Consider the following 13,387-nt stretch of genomic DNA (forward strand, 5'->3'; position numbering starts at 1 on the left):
GGCAGGAGGATTGCAAGTCTGAGGATAGCTTGGACTACTTAGGAAGACCTTGTCTCAAAAATAAAAATTTTTAAAAATGGGTAGGAATGTAGTTCAGTGATACATATGCAAGACCCTGGCATCTCAAAAAAAAAAAAAATTTTTTTTTTTAATGGTACAGAAGGCGTTAAGCCAGACCCAGTGGCGCACACCTGTAATCCCAGCAGCTCAGGAGGCTGAGGCAGGAGGATTGAACATTCAAAGCCAGCCTCAGCAAAAGTGAGATGCTGAGCAACTCAGTGAGACCCTGTCTCTAAATAAAATACAAAATAGGGCTGGGGATGTGACTCAGTGGTTGAGAGCTCCTGAGTTCAATCCCTGGTACTCGCCACTACCACCCCAAAAAAAAGGTACAGAAGGGGTTAAGATGTTGTGTGGAGGGCTGGGGATATAGCTCAGTTGGTTGAGTGCTTGTCTCGCATGCACAAGGCCCTGGATTCAATCCCTAGCACCATAGGGGGAAAAAAAAAAGATGGTGTGTGGAAGTTCAGTTCCACAACTCAGAGACAGTGTTATTCATTTCCTATGAGATCTTGGGGAGTGTTTAATGCTTCTGAAAATTCATGTACATAGTTATATCCTTTAATTTTTTTCCTCAGTGGGAGAAACTACATCATAGGTTGTCTTCTGCACTTTACCACACTTAACAATGTAACTTACACTGTCCCTTCTATAACATTTATTCATTCAAAAAATATTGACTGAGCAGGCTGTATATCCCTATGTTAGTCCGTTTTTCATTACTATCATGAAATAACTGAGATAGGATGCTTATGAAGAAAAGAGAATTATTTAACTCACAGTTTTGGATGATGGAAGTCCAACATCAGGTGACTTCACTGATTTGGTGGCAGCTGAGGACTTTTATGGCAGGAGCATGTGCATAATGGAGACATCACATCAAAAAGCAGGAAACAGAGCCACCAGTCTCTTCCAAGGGCCTGCCCCCAGTTGACCTTTGGTCCTCCCAGTAGGTCCTCCCTCAGTATTGCCACACTAGTGGCCAAGCTCCCAGCACATGAATCCTCAAGGACAAACCACCTCCAACCATAGCACTGGTGCTTAGGTGTTTGTACTAGACAGAGAAGGTCGCTACCCCCTGGAAGCTGGCACTAAACAAGCAAATAACTGGCTGCATTTTGAGAAATGCTGTAGAGAAAACACGTTGCATGGTTGAATGTCTGAGGGGAGGGAGAAGCTCCTAGACAGGGCTGTGAGTGGCAAGAAAAAGGAGCCACTGAAGAGCAGAAGAGTGTTATGGGCAGAGGCACCCACAGGTGAAGAGACCCTGTAGCTGAACGAGGAGCTGCTGCCAGGAACAAAAAGGTTGTTCAGCCAGAGCACTGGGGGAGAGTGGGGAGGAAGTGAGGTGGGAGTCTGGGAGCCACTCAAGCTTTCATGAAGGGCAGCGGCCATGGTGTGATGTTTACTTAGAAGGCTGTCCACTGCCTGGAGGCTGGCCCTGGCAATTGTCCAGGCCAGTGACGTTAGTGGCTTAGACTTGGTGGTGGCAGTTGCGGGTAGAGCGAGGTGGATGCACCTGAGGTGCAGTGTGGGGTTAGAGCTGACAGGGTGTCCTGTAAAGAAGGTGTTGGATTGGGGGGAGACGCCTCAGTTTTTGGCTTAAACGAGTGCATGATCAGGTGATTATTTCTCATAAAGTCGGGGAGCTGGGGGCAAGGGAGGAGGAGGAAAAGAGAAGCAAGGGTTGTACTTTGGGTGTTTCAGATGCTTCATCCAGATGTAAAAGCAGGTAGTTGGGTGTTCACGTCTTACAGGGAGAAGTCAGGGCTCCAAGTTAACATTTGAGAGTTATCAGCATGGAGATGATGATGAAAGCTGTGAGACTAGATGAAATCACCCAGGAGGGCTGTGGACTGACCCCGAGACACCCCAACTGTCTCAGATCAGTTAGAAGAAGAAATTGAGGGCTGGGGATGTGGCTCAAGCGGTAGCGCGCTCGCCTAGCATGCGTGTGGCCCGGGTTCGATCCTCAGCAGCACCACATACCAACAAAGATGTTGTGTCCGCCGAGAACTAAGAAAAAATAAATAAATGTTAAAAAATTCTCTCTCTCTCTCTCTGTCTCCCTCTCTCTCACTCACTCTTTAAAAAAAAAAAAAAAAAAAAAAAAAAGAAGAAGAAATTGAGAAAGAGGAAATTCAGAGGGAGAGTTCAGAGAGTCAGGCTAAAAGGAGCTTCTGGAACCAAGAGAAGATCCTGCAGCCGGAGTGACCGGTTGCGTTGAATACAGTTAAGAGACGGAGAATCAGGGAGGCTGAGCCCTGTCTTCTGCATTTGGCAGTAGGACAAAGGAACAGTTGTTCTGGACTGATGAAAACAAAAATCAGGTTAGAGACGGCTGGGGTGACTCCATTAATGGGAAATAGACAGTGAGTGGTTACCAGAGGTGGGAGTGAGAGCCACTGCTGAAGCACAGAGGGATTCTCCTAGGGCAGTGGATGTGTTCTGATGTTAGGTAGCTGTGATTCTCACACAATTCTCTGAATTTACTAAAAATTACAGAACTCTATTAAAATGGTGAATTTAGGGCTGGGGTGTAACAGTGGTAGAGCACTTGCCTAGAATGCATGAGATGCTAGGTTTGATCCCCAGTACCACACACACACAAAAAAAAAATTGAACTGGTGAATAACATCAGTATAACATGTGAATTATATCTCAATTACAAAACTGATTGACTCACAGAGCATCTTGGGAGAAGGGCTCAAAACATGTTGTTTGCAGGATGAAATCCTTGGAGTCTTTGGACAAGTGATTGAGGTCCTCATGTATAACAGAAGTCCATTTGTCTAAAAGGAAGTAAAATTAGTCTGAAGGTTGCAGGACAGGGCACAGCCAGAGAAGTCTGACTCCACAGACAGGCTTTGCTGTTGGAAAGACACCGAAAGGCTTGTCTTTCCGTATTGTTGTACCTTTGAAACTGGCCAATGAAGAATCTGACATGGTGGTTAAAACAAGGACTCAGAACACAGACTGTCTGGATTTGAATCCTGTCTTTACCACCAGATGGTGACCTTGGGCAAATCAAAGGACACCACTGGGCCTCAAAAAAGTGGGGATGATAGGACCCCATCCTTGGATTTTTATCAGAATACACTGAGCTGGTAAAGCCCTTAAACCAGCTTCTAGTGTGGGACACATTTCTTTTCATAAAAGGTATTGTAATAATAACCATAATTGTTGTGGTTATTTTTTTCACCATTTAGATAATAACAGTTGAGAACTGTTTTTGTTTTTTTGGGGGGGAGAGGAGGCTGTACTGGGGATTGAACCTATAGGTGCTCTACCGCCAAGCTACATTCTCTCCTACCCCTACCTTCCAGTACTGGGTACTGAACCCAGAGGTGCTGTGCCACTGAACTACATCCCCAACCCTTTTTGTTTTGAGATAGAGTCTCACTAATTTCCCAGACAGGCCCCAAATTTGCAATCCTTTTACTTCAGTATCCAGAGTAGCTGGGATTACAAGCATGTGCCTGGATTTCACACATGGCTTTGAACTCTGTTTGAACTGCCTTTCTTTCAAGCAAAATCAAAGGGTGAGAATAAATAAAGCACAGTGCTTTGGCAGAATTGATTGTCTGCTACCCACACTCTCTTTTTTTTTTTTTTTTTAAGAGAGAGAGAGAGAGAGGGAGAGAGAGAGAATTTTAATATTTATTTTTTAGTTCTTGGCGGACGCAACATCTCTGTTTGTATGTGGTGCTGAGGATCGAACCTGGCCACATGCAGGCCAGGCGAGCAAGCTACCGCTTGAGCCATATCCCCAGCCTCCATGCTCTCTTGATTACGTTGGAATCCCTAGTGCTCTTCCATGGTATGCATAGTGAAAACTAATGTTAATGGTGGAAAGAATCCAGGCCGGGGTTGTGGCTCAGTGGTAGAGCACTTGCTTAGCACGTGTGAGGCACTGGGTTCAATACTCAGCACCACATATAAATAAACAAATAAATAAATAAAGGTGTTGTGTCCAACTACAACTAAAAATAATTTTTTAAAAAGATTAACGAAAGTCTTTGTGTAGCTCAAGAGCTTATTTCTTTAAAAAAAAAAAAATGGAAAGAATCCAAGGCTGAAATGAAATCAAGACTTGGAATCAGACCCTGACTGTCATCAACAACCTGTGTGACCTTCAGTGGGTTAATGTACTCCCTGGGCCTCATTTTTTCTCATCTAAAAAATGTAAGAGTTAGATCAGTACAGTGGTTTCAGATGTGTTCTGAAAAACCCTATGTGTTCCAGGGAGGTGCTCCAGAAAGACTTGAGTGGGTATTGGGGAGCATGCTGGCTGGCTGAGAACGGGGGGGGGGGGGAAATAGTGAGAGGAAGGAATGACCTGTGAAATGAAGTAGAGAGATACTAGGGTGGTCCTCGGAGGGGAATAGGGCCAAGGAAGGCTTTTCAAAGAATGTGAGGTGTGTGTGTGCACACATGCGTGCAGAGATAGCAGAGCAAGCTGTGCACAGAGGGGAAAGGTCTGTGAGACAGGAAGGCAGGAAGGGTGGATCTTGCAGGAGAGAGGGAGTGGAATCCAGGCACAGAGGAGGGCTTGTTCTTTGGGGACCGATGCAATTAATATAAGCAAGGCTATCAGGAGAAAATGTGAGTGAATTGAGGAGAGAAGAGAGGGCATGACAGATATCTAGGAGAAAAGGATTGACATGACTTGGGAAAGACGGGTGCCAGGTGAGCAGGCACCTGTTCAGAGGTTTGGGGTCAGGAAGCCAAGCTCCTTGGTAAATGTGTCCAGCAGCACAGCTGTTTGCATGCTGGCCTTGGGGAAGAAGAGTTTAATTGGAGTTGGCCAGAAGAGGATGGAAGAGAACTGAGGGTGTTTGTAAGAGTGGCTATCCTGATGCATGGCAGACTGAGCAGGTTAAGGGTGGAAACTGTTTTCAGCCTTCAAACGTGCCTCCAGAATTTGGGTTTCATTATTGTTTTGTTCTGGTTTTTTTTTTTTTTTTTTTTTTGTGGTACTGGAAATTGGACCCAGAGGCACTCTCCCACTGAACTACAACCCTAGACCCTTTAATTTTTTATTTTGAGACAGGATCTTACTAAGTTGCTGAGGTTGGCCTTGAACTTGTGATCCTCCTGCCTCAGCCCCATAAGTAGCTGGGATTACAGGTGTGTGCTACCACACATGGCTGTTTCATTATTGTTTTTAATGATAGAGTGGGCCCTATAAAGCATGGTAGGATTAATGCTTAGTTTTAAAGAAAAGAGAGAAGAATCTTCATCCCAAGAAACCAAATTCCACAGTAAATTTATTAACAGTAAATACCACTACTTGGTTTTGTGCCTAACTCAGATTCCTCCTTAGATTTATATTATGAACAGTGTACCCAGCCACTATAGATATGTTGTATATATGTATGTATGTTTCTATAAATGGCCTGGTACTTGTGCCTAGAGCATAGTATATGTTCAGTAAACATTTAGTGAATGAAGCCATCTCAGATGTTAGGCCAACTTTAGAAGCAGGTGATTTACGAAACAAGTTTCCTTAGATTTCCTACTTGAGCCCCACATAATTTGTTCCAAGTTAATGTTTAATTGGTACAGTTTCAATTGAGGAAGATGAAAAAAATTCTAGGGATAGAGTGGCAATGATTGTACAATAGTGTGAATATATTTAATACCACTGAATTTTGTGTACATTTAAATATGGTTAAAATGTTAAATTCTGTTATATTTTAGCACTTTTTTTTTCTTTTGTACTGGGATTGAACCCAGGGGCATTTTACCACTGAGCTACATCCACAACAGTTATTTATTTATTTATTTTTGAGAGAGTCTCCTTAAGTTGCTAAGGCTGGCCTTGAACTTGTGGTCCTCCTGCTTGAGCCTCCCAAGTTGCAGAGATTACAGGTGTGCACCACATCTGGCTACATTTTTTTTAAAGGGGAAAAAAGTTAATAGCAGTGTCTTCATGATGGATTCTATATTGTCTTTAAAGACAATGAAACTGATCTACATCTACTAGCATGGATTGAAATCTAAGTTCTGTTAATTGAAAAAAGCAGGGTGCAGAATAGTGTGTATTCCTTTTAAGAAGACAAATGGTGAAGTATACTTATGCACACATATGCACATTATCTCTAGAAGGATAACACAGCAGTTACCTTGGAGGGAGGGCCTGGAAACCAGAGGAAGACCTACTGTATTTTCCTATTGTTTACCGTGGTTATTTTACTTTCTCAAAATAATAACCTTAAAAAGTGAGAAATGGTTCCCACACCTAAATTACTACTACTGAGTATATTTCTTAAAAATTGTCCTTGCTTTCAAGGGTCAAATTCTATGTAAGCATTGGTCACCTATGTTTCAGAGTTAATCAGCTTGAAGAGGCTAAGTGCAGACTGTCTCAAACTTTATAATAATTTACTAGGTATCTTGAAGATGTCTGACACCTTTTTTCCTTCCTTTTCTATGTACAGCATAATAAGAGTGCCACGTACTCTGTGGGAATGCAGAAAACTTACTCCATGATCTGCTTAGCCATAGACGATGATGATAAAAGTGACAAAACCAAGAAAGTCTCGAAAAAGCTTTCCTTTTTGAGTTGGGGCACCAATAAGAACAGACAGAAGTCGGCCAGCACCTTGTGCCTCCCTGCAGTTGGGGTGGCAAGACCTCACATCAAGAAGAAGATCCCCACTCCTTTCAGCCTGCTCAACACTGATAGCTCTTTATACTAATGGGAGGAAACAGAAATGTTCAGGCCCCAAATGTTTCTAGGGCTAACTAGGCCTTAAAATTTGTGCCATATGGAAAATATCCAGATATTGTCAAATCCCATTTTGACACAGCGTAAACTTGTATTTGACATGCTTTTAAGAAAGTAACAAGAAACCTCTAGAAATTTGTGGAAAATATGCTTATTTGAGGAATGTCACTATATTGCTGCAAGATATTTATTCTATAAAATATTGTAAATAGAATAGTATGGATATTATGGCTGTTTTCAGTGGTTACAGTTATAAATTTCAGGCGCTGAGTTAAATTGGGGTTTCCTATAAAAATAGAACTATTTGTAAGTGTTAAAGTTTGGATAATAATCATTCCTTAACCTAGAGTTCAGAGGACCCTTGAGTTAAGGCAGGTTGGAGGACTATGACAGAATGAAATTTGTTACTAGAAACAGCTCCAAAGAACTGCTTCCTCATGGGAACTTACTAATGTGATAAGATTTTACTATTATTTCTACATAATATGAATGCTATTTCCAGATAAAGTCTAGTGCCAAATTTGTTTTGACTTTTTTTTTGGCAGTCCTGGGGATTGAACCCAACTCAGAGCCCTGGGTTAGCCCAGAACTGCCAAAAATAAAACATAAAATAAAAATAATTTAGGAGCACCTTTTCCTCTAGTCCGATGCCATTTATAATTTGCTAACACAGTGGCAGTGTTAGATGGAGATGCTGTCTACAGGGTAGATAATATACTGTTTGATACTCAAAACTTTATTTTTCATTTTGTTTAAAGTAGAAAGTACATAACTATATATTTTTAGAGTCTTGGGTAAAAAAGTAGTTTTTATATTTTGTAAGGTAAAGATGTAAATGATTCAGGTTTAAAGTTCTATTTGACTTTTTAAATGAACATTCTTGCCAATTTGATTTCTCTGGCTGCAAGTTGGATGACACTGTGACTCTAATTAAAGATTCATGGTTGACATACAAATGACATAGCTTTTAAAGTATAGCTGAAATCTAATGTGAGGATTAACAAGTATTTTCTATTGTGCAATATCTTTAGGGAAGCAACCACCTTTGGGAAAGTATATCTACTGCTATTAGGGCCATGTTTGTATAAATATTTAAATAAACACCTTCATTTACCTGAGTTTTTTTTTTTTTGCTTTTATTTTACTTTAATTCCTTCTTTCAAGTTTTCATTAACCTCATACACAAATTTTTTTTTAATTTCTATTAGTTATCGATAGACCTTTATTTATATGTAGTGCTGAGAATTGAACCCAGTGATTCACACATGCTAGGCAAGCACGCCACCATTGAGCCACAACCCCAGCCCATGTGTTTGATTTTTAAAAATTACTAACAATTCATAAAACTGGTTATTTTATGGTGTTCTTAATTGTGTTTTCAATGGTTGTTATACCTTTTGCTCCCCAGACCTGACTCTCCTCATTGGATGCAGCTGCTTCTGTTTTCTTGTGTATCCCCCCACTGTTGGGCATTCATCTACAAACACATTCTTTTCTTACTTATATACATTAACTTCTCATCTATAAATGGGGAATTTCACACTCTAGGCTTCCTGTGTTCAGAACACTTGTCCAGTGATTATAAACTGGCCATCCTCCCTCTGCCAAAAAAAAGGAAGGAGAAAATCAAGGAACAAAGGGACCATGAAAGGAGTTGTGCACTTGTTTATTTACACTGGCAGACGAGACCTGCCTGAAGACTAGCACCTCTGAGTCCAAGAAGGAAGGGGCTTAGATACACAGGGCTTCATTGTGCATTAGTTTCCTTTTGATGGATATATCCACCACCTGAAAGTCTTTTCCATGACAGATGCAGGTTAGGGTCACTCATAAAAATCTGCCCTGTCTTTTTACTGAGAGTCCCTGACTCTCTTAGGAAGATTTGGGCTATCTTTCCCCCCAACTTAGCAGAATGATGGCATTGCCACGTGAGGGTAACTTAAATTTTCAAACTTGACAGCAAAGCAGCATAACCACAGGCTCCATCAAGGCCTCCCTCAGCTTTCACTAGATGCTGTAAGATTCTCTATTTTTGTTTTGTTTTGTTTGGAGTGTGTGTGTGTGTGTGTGTGTGTGTGTGTGTGTGTTTTAATACCAGGTATTTAACCCAGGGACACTTAACCACTGAGACACAATCCCAGCCCTTTTTAAACTTTGAGATATCATCTTGGTACACTGCTGAGGCTGGCTTTGAACTTGCGATCTTCCTATTTCAGCCTCCCCAGCCACTGGGATTAGAGGTGTGTGCCACTGCACCTGGCTTTTTTCTTGTTTTTTTGAATATGAAAACCAGATCCTGTAGTTCATGGTCAAAAAGGCGAAAACAATAGATGTGAGGGCAGCTGTCACCTGGATTGGGTGAAGAAGGTGTGGATTTGCTGTGCTACCACTTGTCCTACTACCAGCTCAAGTTCTTGAACAGAAGCATTACTCAATTCATGGATACTTGGGAACTTCTGAAGCAGAAGGGAAGCTTTAACTTTTCCAACTCCTGGGATCTGCTGCACAGTTCGAAGGAGGTATGGCTCAGACAGCAGAGCCCGTTTTTTCTTGAGGAAAGGGTTCTTACTGGGTTCTTTGGATTGCTCTTGTACCTGAACCAGAAATTAAGGGAAAAACACATGAGTGCCCTCTAGAGGACCAGCAATTTTTTTTTTTTTTTTTTTTTTTTTTTTTTTTTAAAGAGAGAGAGAGGAGGGAGAGAGAGAGAGAGAATTTTTAATATTTATTTTCTAGTTCTTGGCGGACATGCTACCGCTTGAGCCACATCCCCAGCCCAGGACCAGCAATTTTTAAAAAATAGTTTTCCATTTGGTTCACCTTGACTCATGGGTTTAAAAGTTTTTATACACCATGTATATAAATTTTCAGACATTAGTGAAATTATTAAAAGATAGACCATATGACCACACAAATAAGAAAGAGGTAAAAATACTTAGCAAAACTTGAATTTTGTGCTAGGTTAAATGATAGCTACATCTAAATAAGATCTACTTCAAACAACCTATCAAGCTTGCCTTTCCAAGGAGAAATTTAGCCTTTAGTTACTGGAGTTTTCCCAAGGCAGATATTAGCATTATAATCATGGGAAGTTAGGAACAGTGAAGAAAGTGGTGTAGTGGAGAGGAATCCAGGAACCATATAGTGCCACTTGCATTTCCAATTTGGTTTTCAACCCTAGCTGCAAATCGGAGGCAGGACTTAAAAAACAAAATCGACGTTCAGGCCCTACTCCCATGTTCTAATTTTTAATTGGTCACAGTTGAGGTTCATGTATCAATTGTTTCCCCCCAGTGCTCCACCACTGAGCTATATTCCCAGCCCTAAACTTTTTAAAAAGTTCCAGAAGATACATAATGAACAATCTGATGGAAAAAAATCAGTAAAGATAATGGAGAACTAATTTTTTTTCTTTCAAATATTTATTTAGTTGTAGATATTTTTCTTTTAAATATTTATTTAGTTGTAACACAGTATATTATAAACTTCCTTACTTCAATTTCTCAAGTTTTGATAAATCAACACAAGGAAAGACATTGGATTCATGGGTTGCAACTATGGCAAAGGTAGATGCCAGAGTCAAGAAAGGATCCATAAAGGTCAGTTGAGAGTCTTAATGAGGACAGGGCTATTGTGAAGGAGGAAATCAGTACTTACTAACTGAACAATGAGGCAGGATGCTTCTATCTGGTTGGCCACTGGAAGTAACACCATCCCTAGGTCCAGCACAGTAAACTTCTGGATGGCTGGGAAGTACTGTTCGTTTATCCGTGTTTTTTCAACTACTACAATCCCTTGAAGGTTACCAGACTTCAAAGAAAAGACAGTAAATCATTTTGTAACAAAAATCCCTTTCAAAGAAAGCAAAAAGGAGGACCTAGGGAGAAGTGGGAGGGAAGGGTAATGGGCAGAACTGAAAACGAAATTGACAGCTATGCATACATACAATTGACAGCATGCATATATACAAATAACAAATTCTACTACCTTGTATAATTATAATGCACCAATAAATAAAACAACAAAAACAAAGCTAGAAGGTGCTTAAATTGGCCCATAGTATAACACGTAAATTGTTCCAAGGGATAGAGACAGTCAATGTTCAATTTCAGTTTCTTTTAATTCAGTACTTACATTTCTAACTCGAACAAGTCTTTTTCTGTAGCCATTTCCTGCCACCAAATCAGCTTCAGTAACATAAAGAATGCAGGATCTGCTGGACAGGTAAAAATCTACTGGTGTCAGGCCATCCTCAAAGACGAGTTTAATTTTTCCTTAAAATACGGAAACAAAATGAGTTCTGTGAATTCTGAATAAAAAGGCGGCAATATGTAATTTTTTTTTAAATGCGCGGAGAAAGGAAAGGACATTTGACAAGCTGCCCACCGACCTTGCATCCCCTGTGCCAGCTGAGACCCGCGCCACTTCTCATTAGCTACAATATGCCCAAAGGGCACGTGCACGGGGCCTGTTCCTCCAGGGAGATTCTTTTCCATCGGTGGTCTGGACCTAAAGTGGGAAATGCAAGACGACACTAGGGCAAACTCTCGCGCACAGGGTCTCCCATTCCACTATGAAGCTAGGGGCCTCTTGGTCTCTCAAAGTCTTAAGAACCCGGAGATTTCTGCCCTCGTGAGCACCTCATTTCCAGCACCTGCCTGGGCCCTGGTGCCCCAGCTCGGCTCGTGCTGAGGCTGCTCAGTCCAGCCCGGAATTAGGACCCAGGAGGCAGGGACCCCACTTCCGCCCCGGTCCAGAGGTTCCCGAAACAATACCCGAGGCTGCCGCACTTCCGGATTCCAACCCGCCGGGCTCGCCTAGTTTTTCATTCTACCCGCCTTCGGCCTTCCACAGTGCCAGATAGGCTATGGTATCAGAGACGAGCACCTGAGGTGACCAATAAGAGAGCTGAAAGCGTGGACCGCTTCCTCACTGGTGGATATTTAAACGGGACCCGCTAGTTGCCAAGAGCGACGGAGGTGGAAGTAACCTTGGCTCTGATTGGTCAAAGACCAAACACAGCCAATGGCAGGCGAAGTTGTTTCGAAGTCCTTTAGGGAAGAAAAAGCGTCTGGAATTAGGCCCTTGGGAGCGAGACCGATATTTAAAGAGGAGTCCCCAGCTTTGGGGATCTATGTTTGTAAATCCAGCCCCGGGCCTGGCCAACCCCTGCAGCAAGGATGCTCCGGGGACTTCGGAGAAGCCGCAAGAGCCAGTTCGTAAGTAGATTCAGGCCCTGCGTCCTGCGCTTTTGTCTGTGCGGCCGGGAGTTAAGGAGGGAGAGTTTCGGGGAGGTGTTTGGCCTGGGATTGAGACAAGGCGGCGGCACCAGGGGAAGTGGTTTTTAGTTCGAGAAGTCCTAATTAGTCAGTTCTAAAGAACCATCTACCTCAGAATCCGCCGCAGACAGACAGGAATCACTGTCTTCCCGGCAACATTCGCTTCAGTACTGGGGAGTTCGCTCCTGCCTGCTACAAAGATGCCCCTCTGCTGGATATCCCCGCTGGGGAGTCCTTCTTGATTCCTTCCTCCACCACCCATCACATACCCATCAGCAAATCCCATCGATTCTACCCACCAAATACCTGGTCTGCTTCCTAAACAGCTCCTCACAAGTTTCTCTGCTTTCACCCTGGCTCTTCCCCGAGGTCCGTTCTCCACATAGAAGCCAAAGGAAATATTTTAAAACGCAAATCTGATCATGCCACTGCAGCCTTTGGACGCCCCCCTCCCCCGCACCCCGTTTCCCCAGCACTCACAGATCCACCCCCATCCCCCCACCCGCTCCAAGACACACCTGGATTGCTGCCCTCTAGATCTTCCCGTGGCCACACTGTCACTGTGTATTTATATTCCCGGTCTCAATCTCTCACTACCCCTGTTGTCTTTCTTACTTCCTCTAGGATTCTGACTCCCAACAATCCTCTGACACCTCCTTTCTCCTCTTCTGTAATTTATTGATCCTACCAGCGGTGTTTTTTGTTTGTTTTGGCGGTGCTGGGGACCCAACCCATGAATTTGCCCATGGTAGGCAAGCACTGAGCTATACCCCTGGTTCCTGATCCTACCAACTTTTAATGACCCACTGGTACCTCTCATCCTCGATGAGAGGATGTAAGGTCAGGCTCCGGTGACCAAAAGGACGCAGATTAAAAAGCAGTTGAATAAGTCTTTATTGAGATTCGCTCCCTGGCGAGACAACTCCAGCCCAACACAGGGGTCCGGGGGAGTCGCTACTGAGCTCAGCCGGAGGATTTTAATTTTATCGTGTTTAGCGCAGGAAAGAAGGGCTTGGGACAGGAAAGGGAAGTTTTTAGGGTCCCTTGTCCTCCTGGGGTTGGTCGGGGGATCTTAGAGTTCCATGTCCTTCCAGGATCAATCAGGAGACCCCGTTGATTGACAGGTGGTTATCACTGCTTGTCTGAGGGCTTCTGATTGGCTGTTGCCTGGTGCTTTGTTCCCTTAGCCACCTCAACCCACCTGACACTGGGGAATCCTCTTTTCCAGCTGTAAATCCACCAGTCATCATTATAATTACTCTCTTTATTTTTTTTTTAAAGAGAGAATGAGAGAGGAGAGAGAAAGAGCGAGAGA

General features: G+C 42.7%; 3 protein-coding genes across 13 annotated transcripts in view; 2 read left to right on the forward strand and 1 right to left on the reverse strand.

The window, feature by feature from the left end:
- Positions 1 to 7,911, forward strand: part of Rhpn2 (rhophilin Rho GTPase binding protein 2) — a 65,920-nt gene extending 58,009 nt beyond the window's left edge. For all 3 annotated transcript variants that reach the window (XM_078032191.1, XM_078032190.1, XM_078032192.1), the window contains one exon: positions 6,504 to 7,911. In XM_078032191.1, coding sequence (XP_077888317.1) covers positions 6,504 to 6,764 — 261 coding nt within the window. In that variant the 3' untranslated portion in view covers positions 6,765 to 7,911. The remainder of the gene's footprint in view (positions 1 to 6,503) is intronic.
- A 532-nt stretch (positions 7,912 to 8,443) lies between these two features.
- Faap24 (FA core complex associated protein 24) lies at positions 8,444 to 11,869 on the reverse strand. Of its 3 annotated transcripts, none has more exons than XM_078032201.1 (5): positions 11,569 to 11,869; positions 11,184 to 11,302; positions 10,928 to 11,067; positions 10,451 to 10,603; positions 8,444 to 9,387 (listed from the first exon to the last, which is right to left on the reverse strand). In XM_078032201.1, the coding sequence occupies exons 2-5, from the start codon at positions 11,287 to 11,289 to the stop codon at positions 9,139 to 9,141; spliced, it is 648 nt and encodes a 215-aa protein (XP_077888327.1). In that variant the 5' UTR covers positions 11,290 to 11,302; positions 11,569 to 11,869; the 3' UTR covers positions 8,444 to 9,138. The 3 variants fall into 3 exon arrangements, with proteins under 3 accessions (XP_077888327.1, XP_077888326.1, XP_077888325.1); XM_078032200.1 differs by having other exon boundaries at positions 11,448 to 11,573; XM_078032199.1 differs by lacking the exon at positions 11,569 to 11,869 and adding an exon at positions 11,434 to 11,561.
- The window catches only part of Cep89 (centrosomal protein 89), a 69,300-nt gene continuing 67,731 nt past the window's right edge, over positions 11,819 to 13,387 (forward strand). For 4 of the 7 annotated variants that reach the window (XR_013430816.1, XM_078032182.1, XM_078032183.1 and 1 more), the window contains exon 1: positions 11,822 to 12,012. Coding sequence is in view for 6 of the 7 variants with exons in the window: in XM_078032182.1 (XP_077888308.1) it covers positions 11,974 to 12,012 (39 nt within the window). In the remaining variant the exon portion in view is untranslated. Of the gene's footprint in view, positions 12,013 to 13,387 lie in introns of all 7 variants that reach the window. The other 3 variants (XM_078032189.1, XM_078032184.1, XM_078032185.1) reach the window with 3 other exon arrangements.

This window comes from Ictidomys tridecemlineatus, chromosome 15 (assembly GCF_052094955.1).
Source record: "Ictidomys tridecemlineatus isolate mIctTri1 chromosome 15, mIctTri1.hap1, whole genome shotgun sequence".
In the NCBI taxonomy this organism is placed as follows: domain Eukaryota; kingdom Metazoa; phylum Chordata; class Mammalia; order Rodentia; family Sciuridae; genus Ictidomys; species Ictidomys tridecemlineatus.

What these genes read in the sequence shown, in the direction of transcription:
- Faap24 (XM_078032199.1), bottom strand. An exon ending in GCTGGCACAGGGGATGCAAG is followed by an intron (nt 11,068 to 11,183) that starts GTCGGTGGGCAG and finishes CCGTATTTTAAG; the next exon opens with GAAAAATTAAACTCGTCTTT. An exon ending in CCTGCCTCATTGTTCAGTTA is followed by an intron (nt 9,388 to 10,450) that starts GTAAGTACTGAT and finishes TTTCTGGTTCAG; the next exon opens with GTACAAGAGCAATCCAAAGA.